At 62.8% G+C, this 16718-nt stretch overlaps 2 protein-coding genes across 2 annotated transcripts in view; one reads left to right on the plus strand and one right to left on the minus strand.

Moving 5' to 3' along the window:
• The first annotated feature begins 1691 nt into the window (after window positions 1-1691).
• BARHL1 (BarH like homeobox 1) lies at window positions 1692-8329 on the plus strand. Its single transcript, XM_008249068.4, has 3 exons — window positions 1692-2187; window positions 5835-6057; window positions 7490-8329. Exons 1-3 carry the CDS (start codon window positions 1722-1724, stop codon window positions 7782-7784), a joined length of 984 nt encoding a protein of 327 aa, XP_008247290.2. The 5' UTR covers window positions 1692-1721; the 3' UTR covers window positions 7785-8329.
• Window positions 8330-11219: 2890 nt separating this feature from the next.
• Window positions 11220-16718, minus strand: part of DDX31 (DEAD-box helicase 31) — a 69042-nt gene continuing 63543 nt past the window's right edge. Inside the window, exon 20 of the mRNA XM_051835359.2 lies at window positions 11220-11986. Coding sequence (XP_051691319.2) covers window positions 11815-11986 — 172 coding nt within the window. The 3' untranslated portion in view covers window positions 11220-11814. The remainder of the gene's footprint in view (window positions 11987-16718) is intronic.

Genomic DNA, 16718 nt, shown 5'->3' on the forward strand with positions numbered 1-16718 from the left:
GCGCACGGGCTGCGCTCCCTCCACGGCCCGAGGTCTCGATCCTCGCCTCGCGGCTGTGCGGAGAGGACCAGGCCCCGGGCGCGCTTCAGATCCGCCCGCCGACCCGAGCCGGGACCCGGAGGCCGAACCCTGAAGGGCGTGGAACTGGGGCCCCGTGGCGGGGCGGGGCGGGCGAGGCGAGCGGGATCCACCACGCCGCGGCCCTGCTCTGGCGCGCGGCGGCCCCGCCTGGACTCGGAACTGTTCGCGGACGTCTGGAGAACCCCAGCGCGGTCCGGCTCCCGAGGCGCAAACGCTGCTGCTCTCCGCCCGCCGCCGCGGAGGCCGCGGCCTGGAGGCCAGGCGGGGCCCCTGCTTTCTTTGTCCCTTGCGCCGCCTGCCTGGGCGCCCTGACTCCGGGGGCGCGATCTTCCCACGGTCTACGCCCGCCCCCTCCCCCGGACGCCCACCTGGCCTTCCCGCCTCCGCGAGGTCCGCAGGGCCCACAGAGAGCTGCGAATTGCCCTAGGCAGGAAATGTCTAGAACCCAGCGGGAGAGACGCTCGGAAAATCGGGAAACTTCATTCAGTTCCCCCCCACCCACACACACACACTGGGACACGGGGCTCACTACACACGCACGCGCCCCTCTCCGCGGCGTTTGGTTCCTTTCTGTTGCTGGAAGAAGACAGAAAACGAGGGGGGCAGAACGGGGGTCCCGGGCGGACCGTGGAGGAGCGGATTGCACAGCGGTGGGCCGGGGCCGGGAGCCCCTGCGAGCCGCCCACCCTCACTGAGGACCTCGTCGTCCACCTAACGACACCGAAGCGCTGGCCCACAGTCGGGTCTGCGCCGTAATTAATTCAGTGTCTGTTTTAATCACACGGAAAGGGACTCGGGCAGCGGCTGGCGAAGCCGTGACATCACCCCCAAAATCGGCCGGAGCCAATCAGCGGCACCACTCCGGGGACACGTGGGCGAGCCCCCTTTAAAAAAAAAAAACACACACACACATACAACACAACGAAAAAAAAAAAAACACAAAAAACCACCCAGCCCCAAAGTAAAAGTGACACAAGTTCATTTTTTTAAAGGAAGGGGGGGAGGCGACGGCGCGCGCGGAGGGCGGAGAGGCGCTGTCCGCGGTGCTGACGGCCTCGGCGCGCGGGCGGCGGCGGCGACGGCGCAGAGGACCCCGGGCAGGTGCAGCCGTCATGAGCCGCGGGCCGCCGCCGCCGCTCTCCGCGGTGCTGACGCCGCCGGGCCGGTAGCGCGGCCCGGGCCCGCTGCTCTCCTCGGCGCTGACCCCGCCGCCCTCCGCCACCGCTTGCCCGGAGAAAGCGTGGGGGTTTGGATTTTTTTTAAAAGCCGTTCTTTATTTAGATTCCAACGTCCTCGCGTTGCGTCCGTGCCAAAGGGGCCCTCAGGCCCGTCCTTCTCCTTGGCGCTCCCCAACTTGGCGCGCCCTCCCTCCCCTTCCTCCCTGACACTCCCACCACCCCCCCTCGGCTCGGCGGCTCGGCGCGGTGCTGCAGAAGACGCGCTGAGCCCTTTCGGATCTAATGCGCAGAGGAGATTGGCCCAGAGCTCCCGGGCTCCCCCAAGGCTGAACTTCGTCCAAGGTGCCCTCAGGCTCCCTGCCCGCCTTCCCCATGCCAGCCCGCAGCTAGGGGCAGGGGCAGCGGCGGCTGGGGCTGGGGGTGGGTGGGGAGCTGCTGGGCAGGACAGGTCGCAGCTTGGCTATGGAAGGCTCCAATGGCTTTGGGATCGACTCCATCCTCTCCCACCGTGCGGGCAGCCCCGCCCTTCCCAAGGGGGACCCCTTGCTCGGGGACTGCCGCTCACCCCTGGAGCTGAGTCCGCGCTCCGAGAGCAGCAGCGACTGCTCCTCCCCAGCCTCACCGGGACGGGACTGTCTGGAGACGGGCACCCCGCGGGCAGGCGGGGCACCGGGCCCAGGTTTGGACTCCCACCTGCAGCCCGGGCAGCTCTCCGCCCCAGCCCAGTCGCGCACCGTCACCTCCTCCTTTCTGATCCGGGACATTCTCGCTGATTGCAAACCACTCGCGGCCTGTGCACCCTACTCCAGCAGCGGGCAGCCAGCAGACCCTGAGCCCGGAGGACGCCTTGCGGGCAAGGCCGGGGAGGACTTCAGAGACAAGCTGGACAAAAGTGGCAGCAACGCTTCATCAGACTCTGAATATAAAGGTAAGAAAAACGGGAGGTGAAAACCTGGCGGGAGTGCTACGTTTGTAAAACCGGCATTTAAAACTTGAGCACACGCATGCGGGAACCTGCACATGCCCACCTCGGAGTGCTCCCAGGGCCCAGGCTGAGCGGCCGGTTTGGTGCGAACCATTCAGCCAGCCCCGCGGCTGTGCCCTTTGAGCAACAAAGAGCCCAGCGGGGGGCGTGGGGGCTGGGGAGGGTCCAGTGTGCTGGGGAGAGGCTCCTCAAATGCACAGAGCGAACTTTCTAAACTTCTGCTGGTACGGACACTCGCCCGGCAGTGCTGGGGAGCAGGAGTGGGGCTCCTTCCAGGCCGGTGGGTCTCTGGGAAAAGACCTTGTGAAAGCACTGGAATGGCCCAAAGGCCCTCGGCAAGAGCCAATGCCTGTAGGAAGAATTCCAGCTGGAGCCTTGAGGACTGTGAGAACTGTGCATGCTTTAATCTGAATTTCCAGACGGGAAGCGTGGCCGGCTTTCCCTCCATCGGCCCAGTGTCTTTAGTGAAAGAAAGACTGACTTCAAAACAGAGCTGCAGCCAGGCAGCTGTCGGGGAGCAGATTAGCAGGGAAGGACCCGGTACCTACCCGGAGGTTCTCACTGAAGTCAATTTGAAATTGCCAGGAAGCCACTAAAACCAGGCTGTGCGCAAGCCCCAGGGACTCCTGAGGAACCATCTCCGCTTTCCCCGATGTAGACTGGGTGCCCGGCTACTTCATATTCACAGAGCAGGCCTTGCGCACTCTTCACTCCGTCCTAGGAACTACGGGGAAAGGGGGAAGACAGGGAGGGAAGCAGAAGAGGAATTGTCCCCTAGTCCCAGCCTCGATGTTAGCTCTTGTTGGGGCCAGAAGCACCAAGTGCCTTCTAGGAAGAACGCAAGAGGCAGCGTGAGAAGCGCGGAGTGCCAGGGCTCCGGGGGAGAGATCTGTGCCCCATCCAGCAGAAAACTCGAAGGCTGTTCCTTGCTGCTTCGGTGGCATAATTAATTTTGGGGATGTTTTTCCTGAGACAAAAATGCCTCCCTATAAAAGCAACTTCTTCATTGTCTCGGGGAGGGGCCCTGCACCTGCACCAAGACTCCATGAAAATTTTAGCAAGACTCACCTGCTCTCCTGCAGACCAAGAATTCGTTTGTGGGTATTGCTCGGACTTCAAGCCGAAGTCCAGGTGGGGCCGGCCCCATGCCACATCCCAGTTTCTCTCCACTTCCTCCGAGAAAATGGCTGAGACTCCTTCAGCCTGGTTGGGCCCCCGCCCAGCTTAGAAAATATCCAGACTGAGTTGGAGCCCCCCAGGAAGAGATCTAGCAGGGTGTGGGTTCAGCAACCCACAGGTTCAGGGTGTGGGTTCAGTGTTCCTGCTCCGTGGCCTAATCCAAGGGCCAAAACTTGCTCCAGAGAGAGACAGGGGTATGTGTGTGTGTATACAGGGAGGAGGTGGCAGTAGGGGGAGCGGCACATATATATTGATATATATATGTATCAAATCTATATTGCGAACATCATGCTTTACTATTTGCAATTTGCAACCACCACAATAACATCCCCGCTATAGTCAGAGCCAGTGCAAGGGCAGGACTCCCCAGCCTCGCGTGGCAACGTCTGGTATGTACGGGTGCTGAAACACTTTGCCCGCAGGTAGGATTTGGAGGAGCGGTTTAAGCTTATTGGAATATCAATTCCCTGGTGATAATCTGATCAGGGAGATGTCCACACATCCCTGAAATAGGCTTGGCGGACGGGACTGGAAGTCCACTCTCCCGTCCCCAACACCAGGCACTGCCAGAGAGAGGGAAAAGGAGGAGGCCCATCCGCCGAGGCTGCATCCCCAGTGACTTCTTCAGATCCCCAGTTGGGAAGCCTGGCCTGGGCAGATGCACTGAGCCAGACCGCGGTGGGCACTTGAGGCCCTTGCCTTCCACGCTGAGTCATTTCTCTTAAGGAAGGCCGTGGCGGGTGGGAGGAGGCCCCTCACGCACGGGAGGGAAAGGAGCTGCAAGCAGCTTTGATGCGGGTGGTCGGCGGCTCAGGCGCTGGAGTCAAGGTCGATGCAGGGAGCCCACCAGTGGCTTTCCAGGGGGAAGCCCTGGAGCTGTAGGACAGTGCAATGGAGCCTCCAGACCAGAGTGCGGGAAGTCGAGGCCCCCCTGGGCTGAGCCCATCCTGGAGGCTGAAGCAGAGCCCACTCCAGGAAGTGCTGGGGACACGCTGGAGAAAAACCCGGGTAGCCGACCCACTGTTTCGACACCACACACTCACCCCCTGTCCCCCACCTGCACCTCAGTCCTTAGCCCTGAGCAATGGGAGATGGTCCTTACTAGCCGTCCTAGCTGGTTCAGGTTTGAAGTTTGGATCATTGCGTCCTCAAACCTGTTTAAACCTTACTGGCTTGCACAGACAAGAGCGCTGGTTCCGCCATCCTCTCCTGCCCGGACGAGGAGGGGAGCCCGGCGCACCGACCAGAGGCAGCGGGAGGAAGAGTTCGCCCTCCGCTCTCCACGCTCCCGGTGCCGGCTGCCCTCCCTGCCACAAAGCCGCCTTTCCGGTTGAAAAGTCTCACTCCCCAGTGGCTCAATTAACCGGATTATTGTTTCCTACAGAGAGAAATCTACTCGCACTCAGCTGAACCCTGTCACCGCAAATGCCAGGCACAATGAAACTCACCATACAAGAAAATAAAGAGGAAAGAAAGGGGGCAGGGTGGGAGAAAGCCGCAGCCCACACGGCCCGTTTTGGAGAGTTGGGTCCACCGGGTTGCGTATTCGCTGTAGGAGATGAAGGGAGAACATTGCGTTTGTTCCGTGCAGCGAACGAAAGAGCGTGCACTTTCGCTGTAGTCAACCCCCAACTGAAGTGGACCAAAAAATAAACTACCCCCCATCCAGTCCATCCTCAGACCTCAGGCGCAGGGACCCGGCGTGGGCTGTAGCCACGACTGCCAGGAGCCACGGTGGGCAATGCGACCACAACGAAACCCGGAGCCCCGCAGGGCGCACGCCCACGGCCAAGCGCCCCAGAGGCGCGTTATTTCTCCCGGCGCGCGGCGCCCACCCGGCGGTTCGTAGGCAGCAGGTTTAGGTCACAGAAAACCATCACTGTAGATTCCCATGCACAAAGGGGCAGGCGCGGGTGGGTGCGGGTGCTGGTTCTGCAGGACACAGCGCGCGAGCAGGTTTTGCCCCCCCAAACTCGGGGCCTCAGCGCCCTGCCTTCCCCTTAGGGATGTGGCTGGGGAAGCCGAGCCCACCCCGACAGAAACCCTGGGTCTCCTCGCAGGGTTCCCTGCCCCCCGGCGGGTAGGGGCCGCTTCCCGCGCGGCGCCTCCGACGGTCCCTCCCCGGCGCGCAGCGCTTGGAGGGGGCGGGGGGAAGCGGGTCAAGTTTTCTCCGGGTTCGGGTTCTTTCCCCAGAGCTGCCAGCAGCGCTGGGCCTCGGGCACTTCCTCCGCCGCCCATCAGGGCTCACGCCCTGCGCCTGGAGGGTGGGCCGGCGGAGGTCGCGGTTCCGAGCGGCCCCGCGCGCTCAGGTGCTGCGGGGCCACGGCGCTGGCGCTCGGAGCCGCGCTTCTCCGGAAGCCAGCGGCCAGCGAGCGGCGAGGCCGGGCCCTGACGCGCCGTTGTCTCCGCAGTGAAGGAGGAGGGCGACCGCGAGATCTCCAGCTCCCGGGACAGTCCCCCGGTGCGCCTGAAGAAGCCGCGCAAGGCGCGCACCGCCTTCACCGACCATCAGCTGGCGCAGCTGGAACGCAGCTTCGAGCGGCAGAAGTACCTGAGCGTGCAGGACCGCATGGAGCTCGCCGCCTCGCTCAACCTCACCGACACACAGGTCAAGACCTGGTACCAGAACCGCAGGTGAGCCCCGCTGCCGGGCAGCGGGAGGGAGGGAGGGAAAGGTCCTTTCCCCACAGCTCCCGGAGGGGGCCCTGGACTGCAGACTGGCACCAACCCCTTCCATTCGGTGAGACCAGGAAACTGAGTGGAGGACAGAGGCTTTGCCCAAAGTTTCAGTGTGAAAAGACAGTGTCCATTCAGCTGGGACAGGAGGACAAACACGTGGGCCAGCAGAGGCCCACGCCCTGTCCCACCCCAGCGGCACCCAGGGCCTCCGGGCCTCTGAGCTCTCCCAGCAGAAGCCCCAGGCCACGGGACAAGAGGACCAGTTGGCCCTGGGGACCAGGGAAGCCCAGTCTGGTGCAGGTGGCCACTGTGGCTGCCTCTGAGCTTTCCACACTGGGCTGGTGGTGCCTCGCTGCGCCTTTGAATCACGAAACCCGAGGAGGGATCTCCCCCAGCCTGGCTCCTCCTGGGGACAGAGTGACCTGGAAACTGGTGCTGGGGTGCTGGTCGTGGACCTGGCTCCTAACGTCCCATGGAACACTTCCATAAGTGCAGCATCCACACATGCAACCCACGGAGTGAGGCGCTCACGCCTGTGGTCATTTGCACACTCGGCCGAGGCAGGACCGGCGCTTTCCATAAACAAGCCGGGAACACACAGCCCCATTAATAATAAATACCGATTACTGCTCCAGGCATCAATAATTAAGGCCCGTTACAGTAATTACACAATTATGACGATGATGAATAATTCAGGGAGAGACAACACGGGGTTGGGGTAGCTGAGCCCACCTCGGTGGGACCCAGGCTGGCCCGTCCAGCTTCACCTGCCGGGTGAGCCCAGGGGTTCCCGCCAGCCTGTGGTCTCCCGACTCTGACCACACAGGCCTTGGATCGCGGTGTGGAGAGTGGCAGGGAGGCAGCATAGGGTGGGGGGATGCGCCCCGTGCCTCAGCACAGGCCCCCGCGGTGGCCCGGGGACTCCGGTGGTAGCTTGTGTATGTTTGTGTGTTGCAGGGGAACCCAGCACTCCTTCCCATCCTGCCACCTCTCCAGGGTGGTCCTGTCTCACGGGGTCTCCCCCGGAGACACACGCGGGGGTCCCGGGACGGCGTGCAGCTCCCAGGGCCCACCTGCAACTTCGTGACCCTGATCCTGGTGGCAGGATCGGGGCGGAGCTCCGTGGTCGCAGGGCCTAGTTTCGAACCCCGGGCTCGCTGCTGCTCTTGATAGAATCGGAACCCGAGCTCCAGGCCTGTACAGTGGGGGTGCGAGCCAGGCAGGCCGGGCAGGAGGTGAAAGGAGAGGACGCGCCGGGAGGCGTGTGGTCGCAGCCTGGCGCCGGCGATATACGCACGGCTGGCTGGGGCCGACGGGGCCGCGGGGCGCGGGCTCCTCAGGCACCCCTGGCCCTGACCCTGCCGCGCGCGTTTCTTTTGGCCCCCAGGACTAAATGGAAGCGACAGACGGCCGTCGGGTTGGAGCTGCTGGCGGAGGCAGGCAATTACTCAGCGCTCCAGCGGATGTTCCCGTCGCCTTATTTCTACCCGCAGAGTCTGGTTTCCAACCTGGACCCGGGCGCTGCGCTCTACCTGTACCGCGGCCCCAGCGCGCCGCCGCCCGCCCTCCAGAGACCTTTGGTGCCTCGCATCCTCATCCACGGACTCCAGGGCGCCAGCGAGCCGCCCCCGCCGCTGCCCCCGCTGGCCGGCGTCCTCCCGCGCGCCGCGCAGCCTCGGTGAGGCGCCCGCCCGCCATCCGCCCCCGGCACGGGGCCCAACGCCCCTTGGGGTGGGGGCCGCAGGCCCTCCCTGGCGCCCCAGCTCGGTGTCCCCGCGAGGGCCAGATACCAGGTCCGCCGAGGCCTGGTCCCCGGACTGCGTCCCCCTAACCCTCCTGGACGCCCACCTCCGCTCGCGTCTCTGTCGCCCACTCCCACCAGCGCAGCGCCCCTTCCCCTCGCCGGAGCGGGCAGGGGTGACCCCCGCGCTTTGCCCTCTCCCAGCCCGCCTTCCAAGCTCCAGCTGGAGACCACCCGGGAGCGGAGAGGTGCGGGGACCCCGCGCCTCTCGCGCCCTCGCCGGCGGCCGCGCTGTACATACCGTGTGCAAAGTGTATATGAAGTTATTTATTCGTGACCCACGAGCCCGTGGCTGTGTCCGTGAACAGTGTCCGTGCCGTGTCCTCCCCGTCCCGGGCGGGGCGGGCAGGGGTTGGGGGGCTCACCCTCCCACCCCGACCCGGCCCCACCTCCGCCCGCTCCCGGGGTCAGCCAGGCCTCCCGGGCTCTTTTTTTAAATGTCGAAATAAACTTCTTACAAATCACCAGGCGCCTGTCTGCGCTCAGGCCGCCGCCCACCCCTCCGCGGCGTCTCCCTCCCCCGGAACCCGTTGCGGGGCCCCTCTTCGCTTTGGTGTGGTGAGGGCGTGCGGGCCCCGACTGCACCCACTCCGCGGGGTTCTGGAACAAGGGCCCCTTTCCCTGGCCTCAGTTTTCCCATCTCTGTAATGAGAGCGCGCTGCGCTCCTCCTCCTGCTCCGTGCGGTCCCGAGGGCCGGTGGCGGGAGAGGGCGGGGGTCAGAGCCCTGCCTCCCCCGGCGGCGGGCTGGGCCTCGGTGCCCCGGCTGAGCCGACTCATCTGGCCGCGACAAGGGCGCCGGCAGCTGGTGACCGGCCGGCCGGGCTCGGGCCGACAGATGGGCTTCGAGGCCGCTCCCCCATCCTCCCCGCCCTCCCCTGCCCGAGCTCGGGTTGCCGACCGACGTTGAGTGCGGACGCCAAGGCGGCACCGGGGCGCCTTCTCTGCGAACCTGGGGTCACCCCGGGTCCTGCCTCTCACTTCCCCCTTCAGGGGCGGGGGCTGGAAACCGCGATCAGCGCAGTCCCTCCCTTCGTCGGCCCCAGCCCTGGCTCCAGGGTCGGGGGAGGGGGTTTCAGTCTCAGGCCCCCGATAAAAGGGCCAAGGTCACCTCCTGAGACCCGCCCTCCCTGGGGAGGGGGGCGCAGGTGCTCCCCCGCGCACGCACCACCTGCAGCTCTCCGACCCTGGAGGAGGCAGCGGCGCCCAAGGCTGGGAGGTTAGGGGCAGGACAGCCTGGTGGTGGTGGCATGGGGTGGGCTGTGGAGACCTTCGCCCCCCACCCCGGGGAGCCCAGCCCCACTGCCTGGCTGCTACAGTTTCCTCCCCACCCCCAAGCTTTTCTTTCCCGGGCGGGCGAGGGTATTATTCTAATTTTGCAAAATGCACAGCAGCTAATTAAGTCGAGCAGCCCCTCGGCGACGGAGTCCGTTTGCATGTGAAAGGGGCCAGTAAATCCCCAGCTCGGGCTACGGCGGGGGCCGGGGCCGGGGCCCGTCCCCAACTCAGGGTTAATGAAGTGGGAAAGGAGTCTCTCACAGCCTCCTGCAAACAAAACCCCCCATGCAACAAACCCTGCCCAAATCCTACATGGATTGACTTAAACCCAGGGGATAAGTGCTTTAAATTAATCTCATTGAATAAGAATGAGACCAAACAAAACTCTTTAAAATCATATTAAAAATCTATCAAAGGACAACTTGCACTGGTGTGCTTTTCATTTTGTGCAAGTGCGGGCGGCCTCACATTTACACAGCGCCAGTGTAAATCGCAGACACAGTCCCAACTATGTAATCGTCCTCGTACCGCCGAGGCGGCTCCGTCTCTTACATTAATGAAGAACAAGGTTTCCCGACAAGTTGATAATTACAATATTTTAAATTGTCCTGCACACGCCTCGCCGGCTGTAATAATAACCCCACAACCTGTGCGGCGAGGTGGCCCTCGGCTCCTATCCCCTTGGAAGGCTACACTGCTTTCTCTGCTCTCAACCCCGGGGCTGGGCGAGTTCTCCTTCAAGAGACGGGTGGTGGTGAGGACGCCAGGCTCAACAGGCCAGGCACCAAGGGGTCTCTTCCTGGGTCCCAACCTCACTCTACGGGCGGGGGCAGCCAGGTTTAAAAGCAGTGCGGCTCCACGCAGCAGCCCTGGGAAGCAGGCGGGGATGGGGGCGAGGGCCCTGGGGGCCGTTCAGGACACGGTGGCTGGGTTTTAATGGCACCCAAGGACTCAGGGCTGACCCACGGGCAGTTCGGGGTGCATCTTCAGAGGCCCCACCTCCACTCTTCCCCAAACCTGTTTCCCTTTCACTTCAGAGGGAAAGTGAAAATCAAAAGAACCCACTGGGCTGTAGCCGAAAGGCCTCTTGCTGAGCTCTGGCTGCTCTAAGGGTGGACGGTGCAGCTCGCCGCCATCAGCTCTGACTTAATCACTGCCGGCCAGGGATCTGGGATCCCGGCCCCCGGCGGGCTCGTGAGAACCCAAGGCCCTTCCACAGGGCGGGCAGAAGGAGGTGGCTCAGCGGCCCATTTATTACAGTCCAAACTCCCTGGTTTCAGTAGAGAGCCAAGCTCATGGAAACAGAGAAATGGGCAAGTTTGGGACTAAGAAGAGGAAGCCTGGTTAAAAACACACACAAAATTAGAATGTGTGCGGTGGAACTGGGCTAACGCTTTGCCTAATTGATGTCTGAAATGTGTAATCTGTCAAGAGCCATAATAAGAAAGAGGTTTATTTGACGGTTACTTAAGTTTAGATAGTTCTCACCCAGAACCTGCTAACCCACGTTTCTTTATTAACTGGTGCAAATTACTGATTTTACTGAGAGGCAGGCTCACAGGGTCTATGGCCAGGAACCCTCGCGGTGGGTGAGTTCCAGCCTCAGAACTGGAGCCACTTCCGCTTGGCCGGGTTCCAGCACTGTTCCCTCCAGGAACGTGGAATGTGCCATGGTGGGGGTGGGGCAGGGAGAAAATCTCTCTTGGATCGGCTCCAATCACTGGCATCGATCCTGTTTGTCACACAGCTGGGTTTTCTCCCAAGTTTGATGCCTCCTTCTCTCATCCAAATCGTGTGACCCACTATTACACAGCAAAGTGAGAGAAAGGTGGCAGGTGCGCCCCAAGTCCGTCTGACGCGGGCTGCGGGTGTTTCAGTATTATGAATTTCACCAGCTGAAGCCAGCAGCCCCGCCCCGCCCCGGGGGCAGAGGGACACGCCCTCACTGCCGCCTCCCAGCCAGCCCAAGTCCTCTTGGGGGCGGTGGGGAGGTTAATCTCTAACCCCGGAGGGCTGCATGGGGCAAGGCTCCCTCTCCGCTGGGGTCCAAATCTTACATTTATTGGGGAATCAAGGGTCTCCAGGGGGCTCCTTTCAAGCTTTCCAGAAAACACAATGGCAGTGGGGCAGCTGGGGTCAGGTCACAGCACAAAGACCCCAGACCCCTCTCAAGACCAGGCGGGATTCGGTGGGGGGCACAGAGCGGAGGCACGGGGGAATCAGAGGCTCCCGTGGACGTGGACGTGGCAGGGCACGCGTGCCGGGCTCCCACGGCAGATGCGCTGGCCCGGGTCACAACACTCCCTGGGTTCTCTGCGACAGAGCTCCTGGGACTTGACTCGCCCCTTACGTGCAGATTCAGCTCCAGCTGCTAACCTGCCCCAGCCTTGCTGACTGACGGACAGGGCTGCAGGGCGGGTCAGGCCGTCCAGGCTGCCGCACAGGCGTCTCTCCTGGATGCAGGTGACAGAATCAGCCATCTCTGGAGGGCTGGCTGGTGACCCCTGCCCCAGGATTCCATCAGGACCCCTGCCGCGGGGGATTCAGAGTGTCAGAGGCCAGGCCGCCGAGCCCGCTCCTGCAGGGGGCTCCACAAGACGCCGGTGCCAGCCCAGGCCCTCCCGGGGCTCCGCTTTCACGGAGAGCGCTTCTGTCTCCCACGGCCGAGGCTGCCGGCTCTCCTCCCTCCGTGTCTGTCCTGCCCGGTGACCTTGGCAGCCACGGCCTCCAAACCACTGGAGTACTCGGAGCGCAGGATCTCAGCCAGGCGGCGGCGCTTGCTCTGGGTCTCCTTCCCAAGGGCAGGCCTGGAGAACAGGGACAGCGCAGGGGAAGAGACTGTTATTCTCTGCGCTCCGGTCTGGGAAGAGGCGGATGGCAGCTGGTTCCGAGCCCGCGCGGCTGACATTTTTGTATTAACAGAGGCACAATCCCTTCAATGGGGCTTGTTTTGATATTCTATGCACCAGAAGATTAGATACTGCGCTGACAGATTTTCATAACGGTGGCAAAATATCATGGCATTTTTAAAAGTGAGGCTTTGTTCTGTGTTGTTTTCATGGGAAAGTAAGAGCTACACACCCTCCTACTCCGGCGGCAAACCAGGTGCGCGAGACCGCAGCTTGCTGAAGGATGGGGAAGCCCACCTCCCGCAGCGGGAGGGTGTGGGGCTGCCGGGGCGGCTGCTGGCGCCCACTGAGCTCCCCAGCAGCCCCACACCCCGGGTTCCAACCACAAGGGCCAGGCCATCGGCCCAGATACCGCACACTCTCAAACCAGGGTGTGGGCGCCAGTCTCTGGGCAGACCCAGGCCGAGAGCTCTCCATGGAGCGGGCTCCAGAGGGAGGTGTCTCCTTGCCCCAGCGCCCACTAACACGCCAAAGGTGCCGCGTCACAGCACGTGCGCACCAGACAGCAGCCTTACCATCTGATGGGAGATCAGAGGGGCGATTTGTAGTTCAATCACACACGAGAAGAATGATTATGAAAACCGCAGAGTATGACGTGTCTTAGGACAAGATTTCAACCAAAACGACGACACAATCACTGACAAACCCACGCCGCCTCACAGACTCCCGCCTCACAGACTCCTTCAAGCCAGGACGGGCAGCATCTCAGGAGGCGAGAGTCACGGAATTCTAACAGCGCGTGGCGTGGGCCCTGCTGTGCTGTCAGGGTATAACCCCCCTGCAGCTGTCAGAACCCAGCAACTCGAACAGGGTGACGCCGTGGAGTGCAGAATCCCAGCAGGACTGGGCTAAAACGGCGCCCAGGCAGCAGCCGCTCGGCACTGCTCCCCGCTGTCCCTACGGAAGAAGCCGGCGACCTGTGCTGGGCCGCAAGACGGGGGCTCGGGGGTCAGTGCAGTGCAGGGTGCACTGTGTACACCGACTGGTCACTGAGACCAGACACCCACAGCCAAGCCCTTCCTGGGTCCCTGTGAGGTGACCTGGCACATCACCTCCTCCGCTCCCCCCACTCACTTCCTGCACCCCCCCCTCTCACCTTCTCCACTCTCCCCTTTTTCCTCCACCCCCACTCTCACCTCCTCCACTCCCCACTCTCACCTCCTCCACTCCCCTCTCACCTCCTCCACCCCCACTCTCTCACCTCCTCCGCTCCCCCACTCTCACCTCCTCCACTCCCCACTCTCTCACCTCCTCCACCCCCCCTCACCTCCTCCAACCCCACTCTCACCTCCTCCACTCCCCCCTCTCACCTCCTCCACCCCCCACTCTCACCTCCTCCACTCCCCCCTCTCACCTCCTCCACCCCCCACTCTCACCTCCTCCACCCCCACTCTCTCACCTCCTCCACTCCCCCCTCTTGTCTCCTCCACTCCCCCCACTCTCGCCTCCTCCACTCCCCCCTCTCACCTCCTCCATCCCCACTCTCTCACCTTCTCCACTCCCCACTCTCTCACCTCCACTCTCACCTCCTCCACCCCCACTCTCACCTCCTCCACTCCAACTCCCCTCTCACCTCCTGCACCCCCACTCTATCACCACCCAATTCCTCTCTCACCTCCTGCACCCCCACTCCCCTCTCCCACCTCCTCCACCCCCACCCTCTCACCTCCTCTACCCCCCTTTATCTTTCACCTCCTCCACTCCAACTCCCCTCTCTCACCTCCTCCACCCCCTCACCTCCTCCACTCCAACTCCCCTCCTCCACCCCCACTCTAACCTCCTCTACTCCAACTCCCCCCACCTCCTCCACCCCCCACTCTTACCTCCTCTAGTCTCCACCCCCCACTCTCACCTCCTCCACTCCAACTCCCCTCTCTCACCTCCTCCTCCCCCACTCTAACCTCCTCTACTCCAACTCCCCCCACCTCCTCCACCCCCCACTCTTAACTCCTCTCCACCCCCCACTCTCACCTCCTCCACTCCAACTCCCCTCTCTCACCTCCTCCACCCCCACTCTAACCTCCTCTACTCCAACTCCCCCCACCTCCTCCACCCCCCACTCTTACCTCTATTCTCCACCCCCCACTCTCACCTCCTCCACTCCAACTCCTCTCTCTCACCTCCACCCCCACCCTCTCTCTCACCTCCTCTAGCTCCACTCTCTCACCTCCTGCACCCCCACTCTATCATCTCCCCTCACTTCCTCTCACCTCTTCCACACCCACTCCCCTCTCCCACCTCCTCCACCCCTACCCTTTCACCTCCCCCACCCCCCACTCACCTCCCCCACTCCCTCTCTCATCTCCTCCACCCCTCCCCTTCCTCCCCTCCTCCCCTCCATGCCCACCAAGGCAGGGACATTAACTCCTCTGTTATAAGGACGCGTCACTGTCCGAGCCCATGGGTCCAGCATGTGCAGAAGCCAACACACAAACCCAGGTCGAGGGACTCAGAGCCTTCGCTTGCCCACCAGGCTGCTGTGCAGAGGTAGAGAGCCATTCGCAGGGCAGGCTGACTGGAAGCTGACCGGAAGGCACAGGGGGCCAAGGCTGGGACAGGACCAGGATCTGCAGGGGGCAGTCCTCTGTGGCTGCACGGGGCAGCTGCGGGGGATGGCACGGGCGGAGGGCCACGCTGGGTCAGAAGCTGCTGTCACTCACACTCACAGCTCGACGACAGGGCAGGGGTGACTCGGGCTGTGTCCTCAGCTGCTTCATCTACAAAAGGGGGTGACACTGAGGAACAGCGTTCCTAATTCTCTGAGGAGGGAGTCACAGCTATCGCTGGGCACTGGCGGCCGGCGCGGGGTGAGAGGAGGGAGTCGCAGCTAGCGCTGGGCACTGGCGGCCGGCGTGGGGTGAGTCAGAGCTGGATAGGAGGAGACGAGGCCCAGAGATGCCCCCGGCCCGCGGGAGTCAGGCCCGCCCGTGGGGCCCTGGGGACGGCACTCACCCCTTCTGAAGAGCCGGGAGGTGGCAGAGACAGGCCTCGCGAGGGGCACTCAGCCTGTTCCAAATGAAGGCCGCCACTTCCCGTGCCTGTCGTTTATTTTAGTCAGGCCAACTGACAGACGGAGTGAAAAGGTCTGACAGGAAGGAAGGGTTCTTCTTCCCCTTGTCTGAGGCTGGGCACTCACAACGTGTCTAATTCTAGATGTAACAACACGAGTTTCAAAATATGCAAAACTTCCGAGGACATATTCCCCCTAGCATAAGCTCCCGCCCTTCAGTGACTGCTCCTGCTACTGTGGAAGCAAAACAGATAACCAGAACCTCACCTGGTGACTGGCACACAGCTGGCCAGAGCAGGGCAGGCCGCAGACGCTCCTCCAGTCAAGGGCACTCAGAAAGCACCGGCAGTCTGCCGGCCACGACTGACCAGAGCCACAGTCCGCAGGGCACAACCTCCATGGGGCAGGTACACACGCACGCACACACACACGCCCCTGGGGTCTACCTACACACACACACACAAACCAGGGTCCACCTACATACACAGGCCTCTGAGGTGCACCTACACACACACACGCCCCTGGGGTGCACCTACGCACACACACACACACACACAACCAGGGTCCACCTACATACACACGCCTCTGGGGTGCACCTACACACACACACACCCCTGGGGTCTACCTACACACACACACACACACACACACAACCAGGGTCCACCTACACACACAGGCCCCTGGGGACTACCTACACACACACACACACACACACACACACACACACAGAGGCCCCTGAGGTGCACCTACACACACATATACCTCTGGGGTCTACCTACACACACACACACACACGCCTCTGGGGTGCACCTACACACACATACACGCCCCTGGGGTACACCTACACATACACCTCTGGGGTCTACCTACACACACACACATGCCCCTGGGGTCTACCTACACACACACACACATACACACCCAGGTCCACCTACATACACACGCCCGGGGTGCACCTACACACACACACACACACACACGCCCCTTTCATGGGGGTTCAGGACCTGTCCCTTCCCAGATCAGGCCAGCAGAGGAAGGCCCACCCTGTGGGTGTGTCGAGAGGAGTGTCCGAGGGGGACCTCAGGGCCACCACAGGGGAGGACCGCCTAAGCCGGCCAGCTCTCCTTCGGCTGGCGCCCGCGTCACCTTACCCTGCCGGTGTCCTCTGCCAGCCCCCAGCTCAGAGGCTCCTGGTGGTCTAGGAGCAGGCAGGGTCCACACCGCCCAGACCCAGACCTCTTCCAAAGGTGGGAGAACCTTGGGGCAGGCCCGTGGGGTTCAGCTACCGTCACAAGGGCCACCCCACGGGAGCCACGTTCCCCCCTCTTTTTGTTCTGAGGCCCACAGTACAGATGGGAGGACGACCCTCTACACGGGGGCCCGGGAGGGGCACGCAAGCCTCCCCGGCCAGCTGCACCCTCCAGGAACCTGCCAGCCTCCCTGCCACCCCACGTGCCCCAGCCCCTCCCAGACAGGCTTCCTGCAATCCTGCAGTCACTAAGCAACAGATCAGGGAAGGCTGTGGGACCCCCTCGGCACCAGGCGGGACTACTCGCACTGCCAGCCAGGTGAAACCACAGGCGAGTTAGCCCACCAATACACCCTGCTGGGACGACCGCT

This window comes from Oryctolagus cuniculus, chromosome 1 (genome assembly GCF_964237555.1).
Source record: "Oryctolagus cuniculus chromosome 1, mOryCun1.1, whole genome shotgun sequence".
Classification (NCBI taxonomy): domain Eukaryota; kingdom Metazoa; phylum Chordata; class Mammalia; order Lagomorpha; family Leporidae; genus Oryctolagus; species Oryctolagus cuniculus.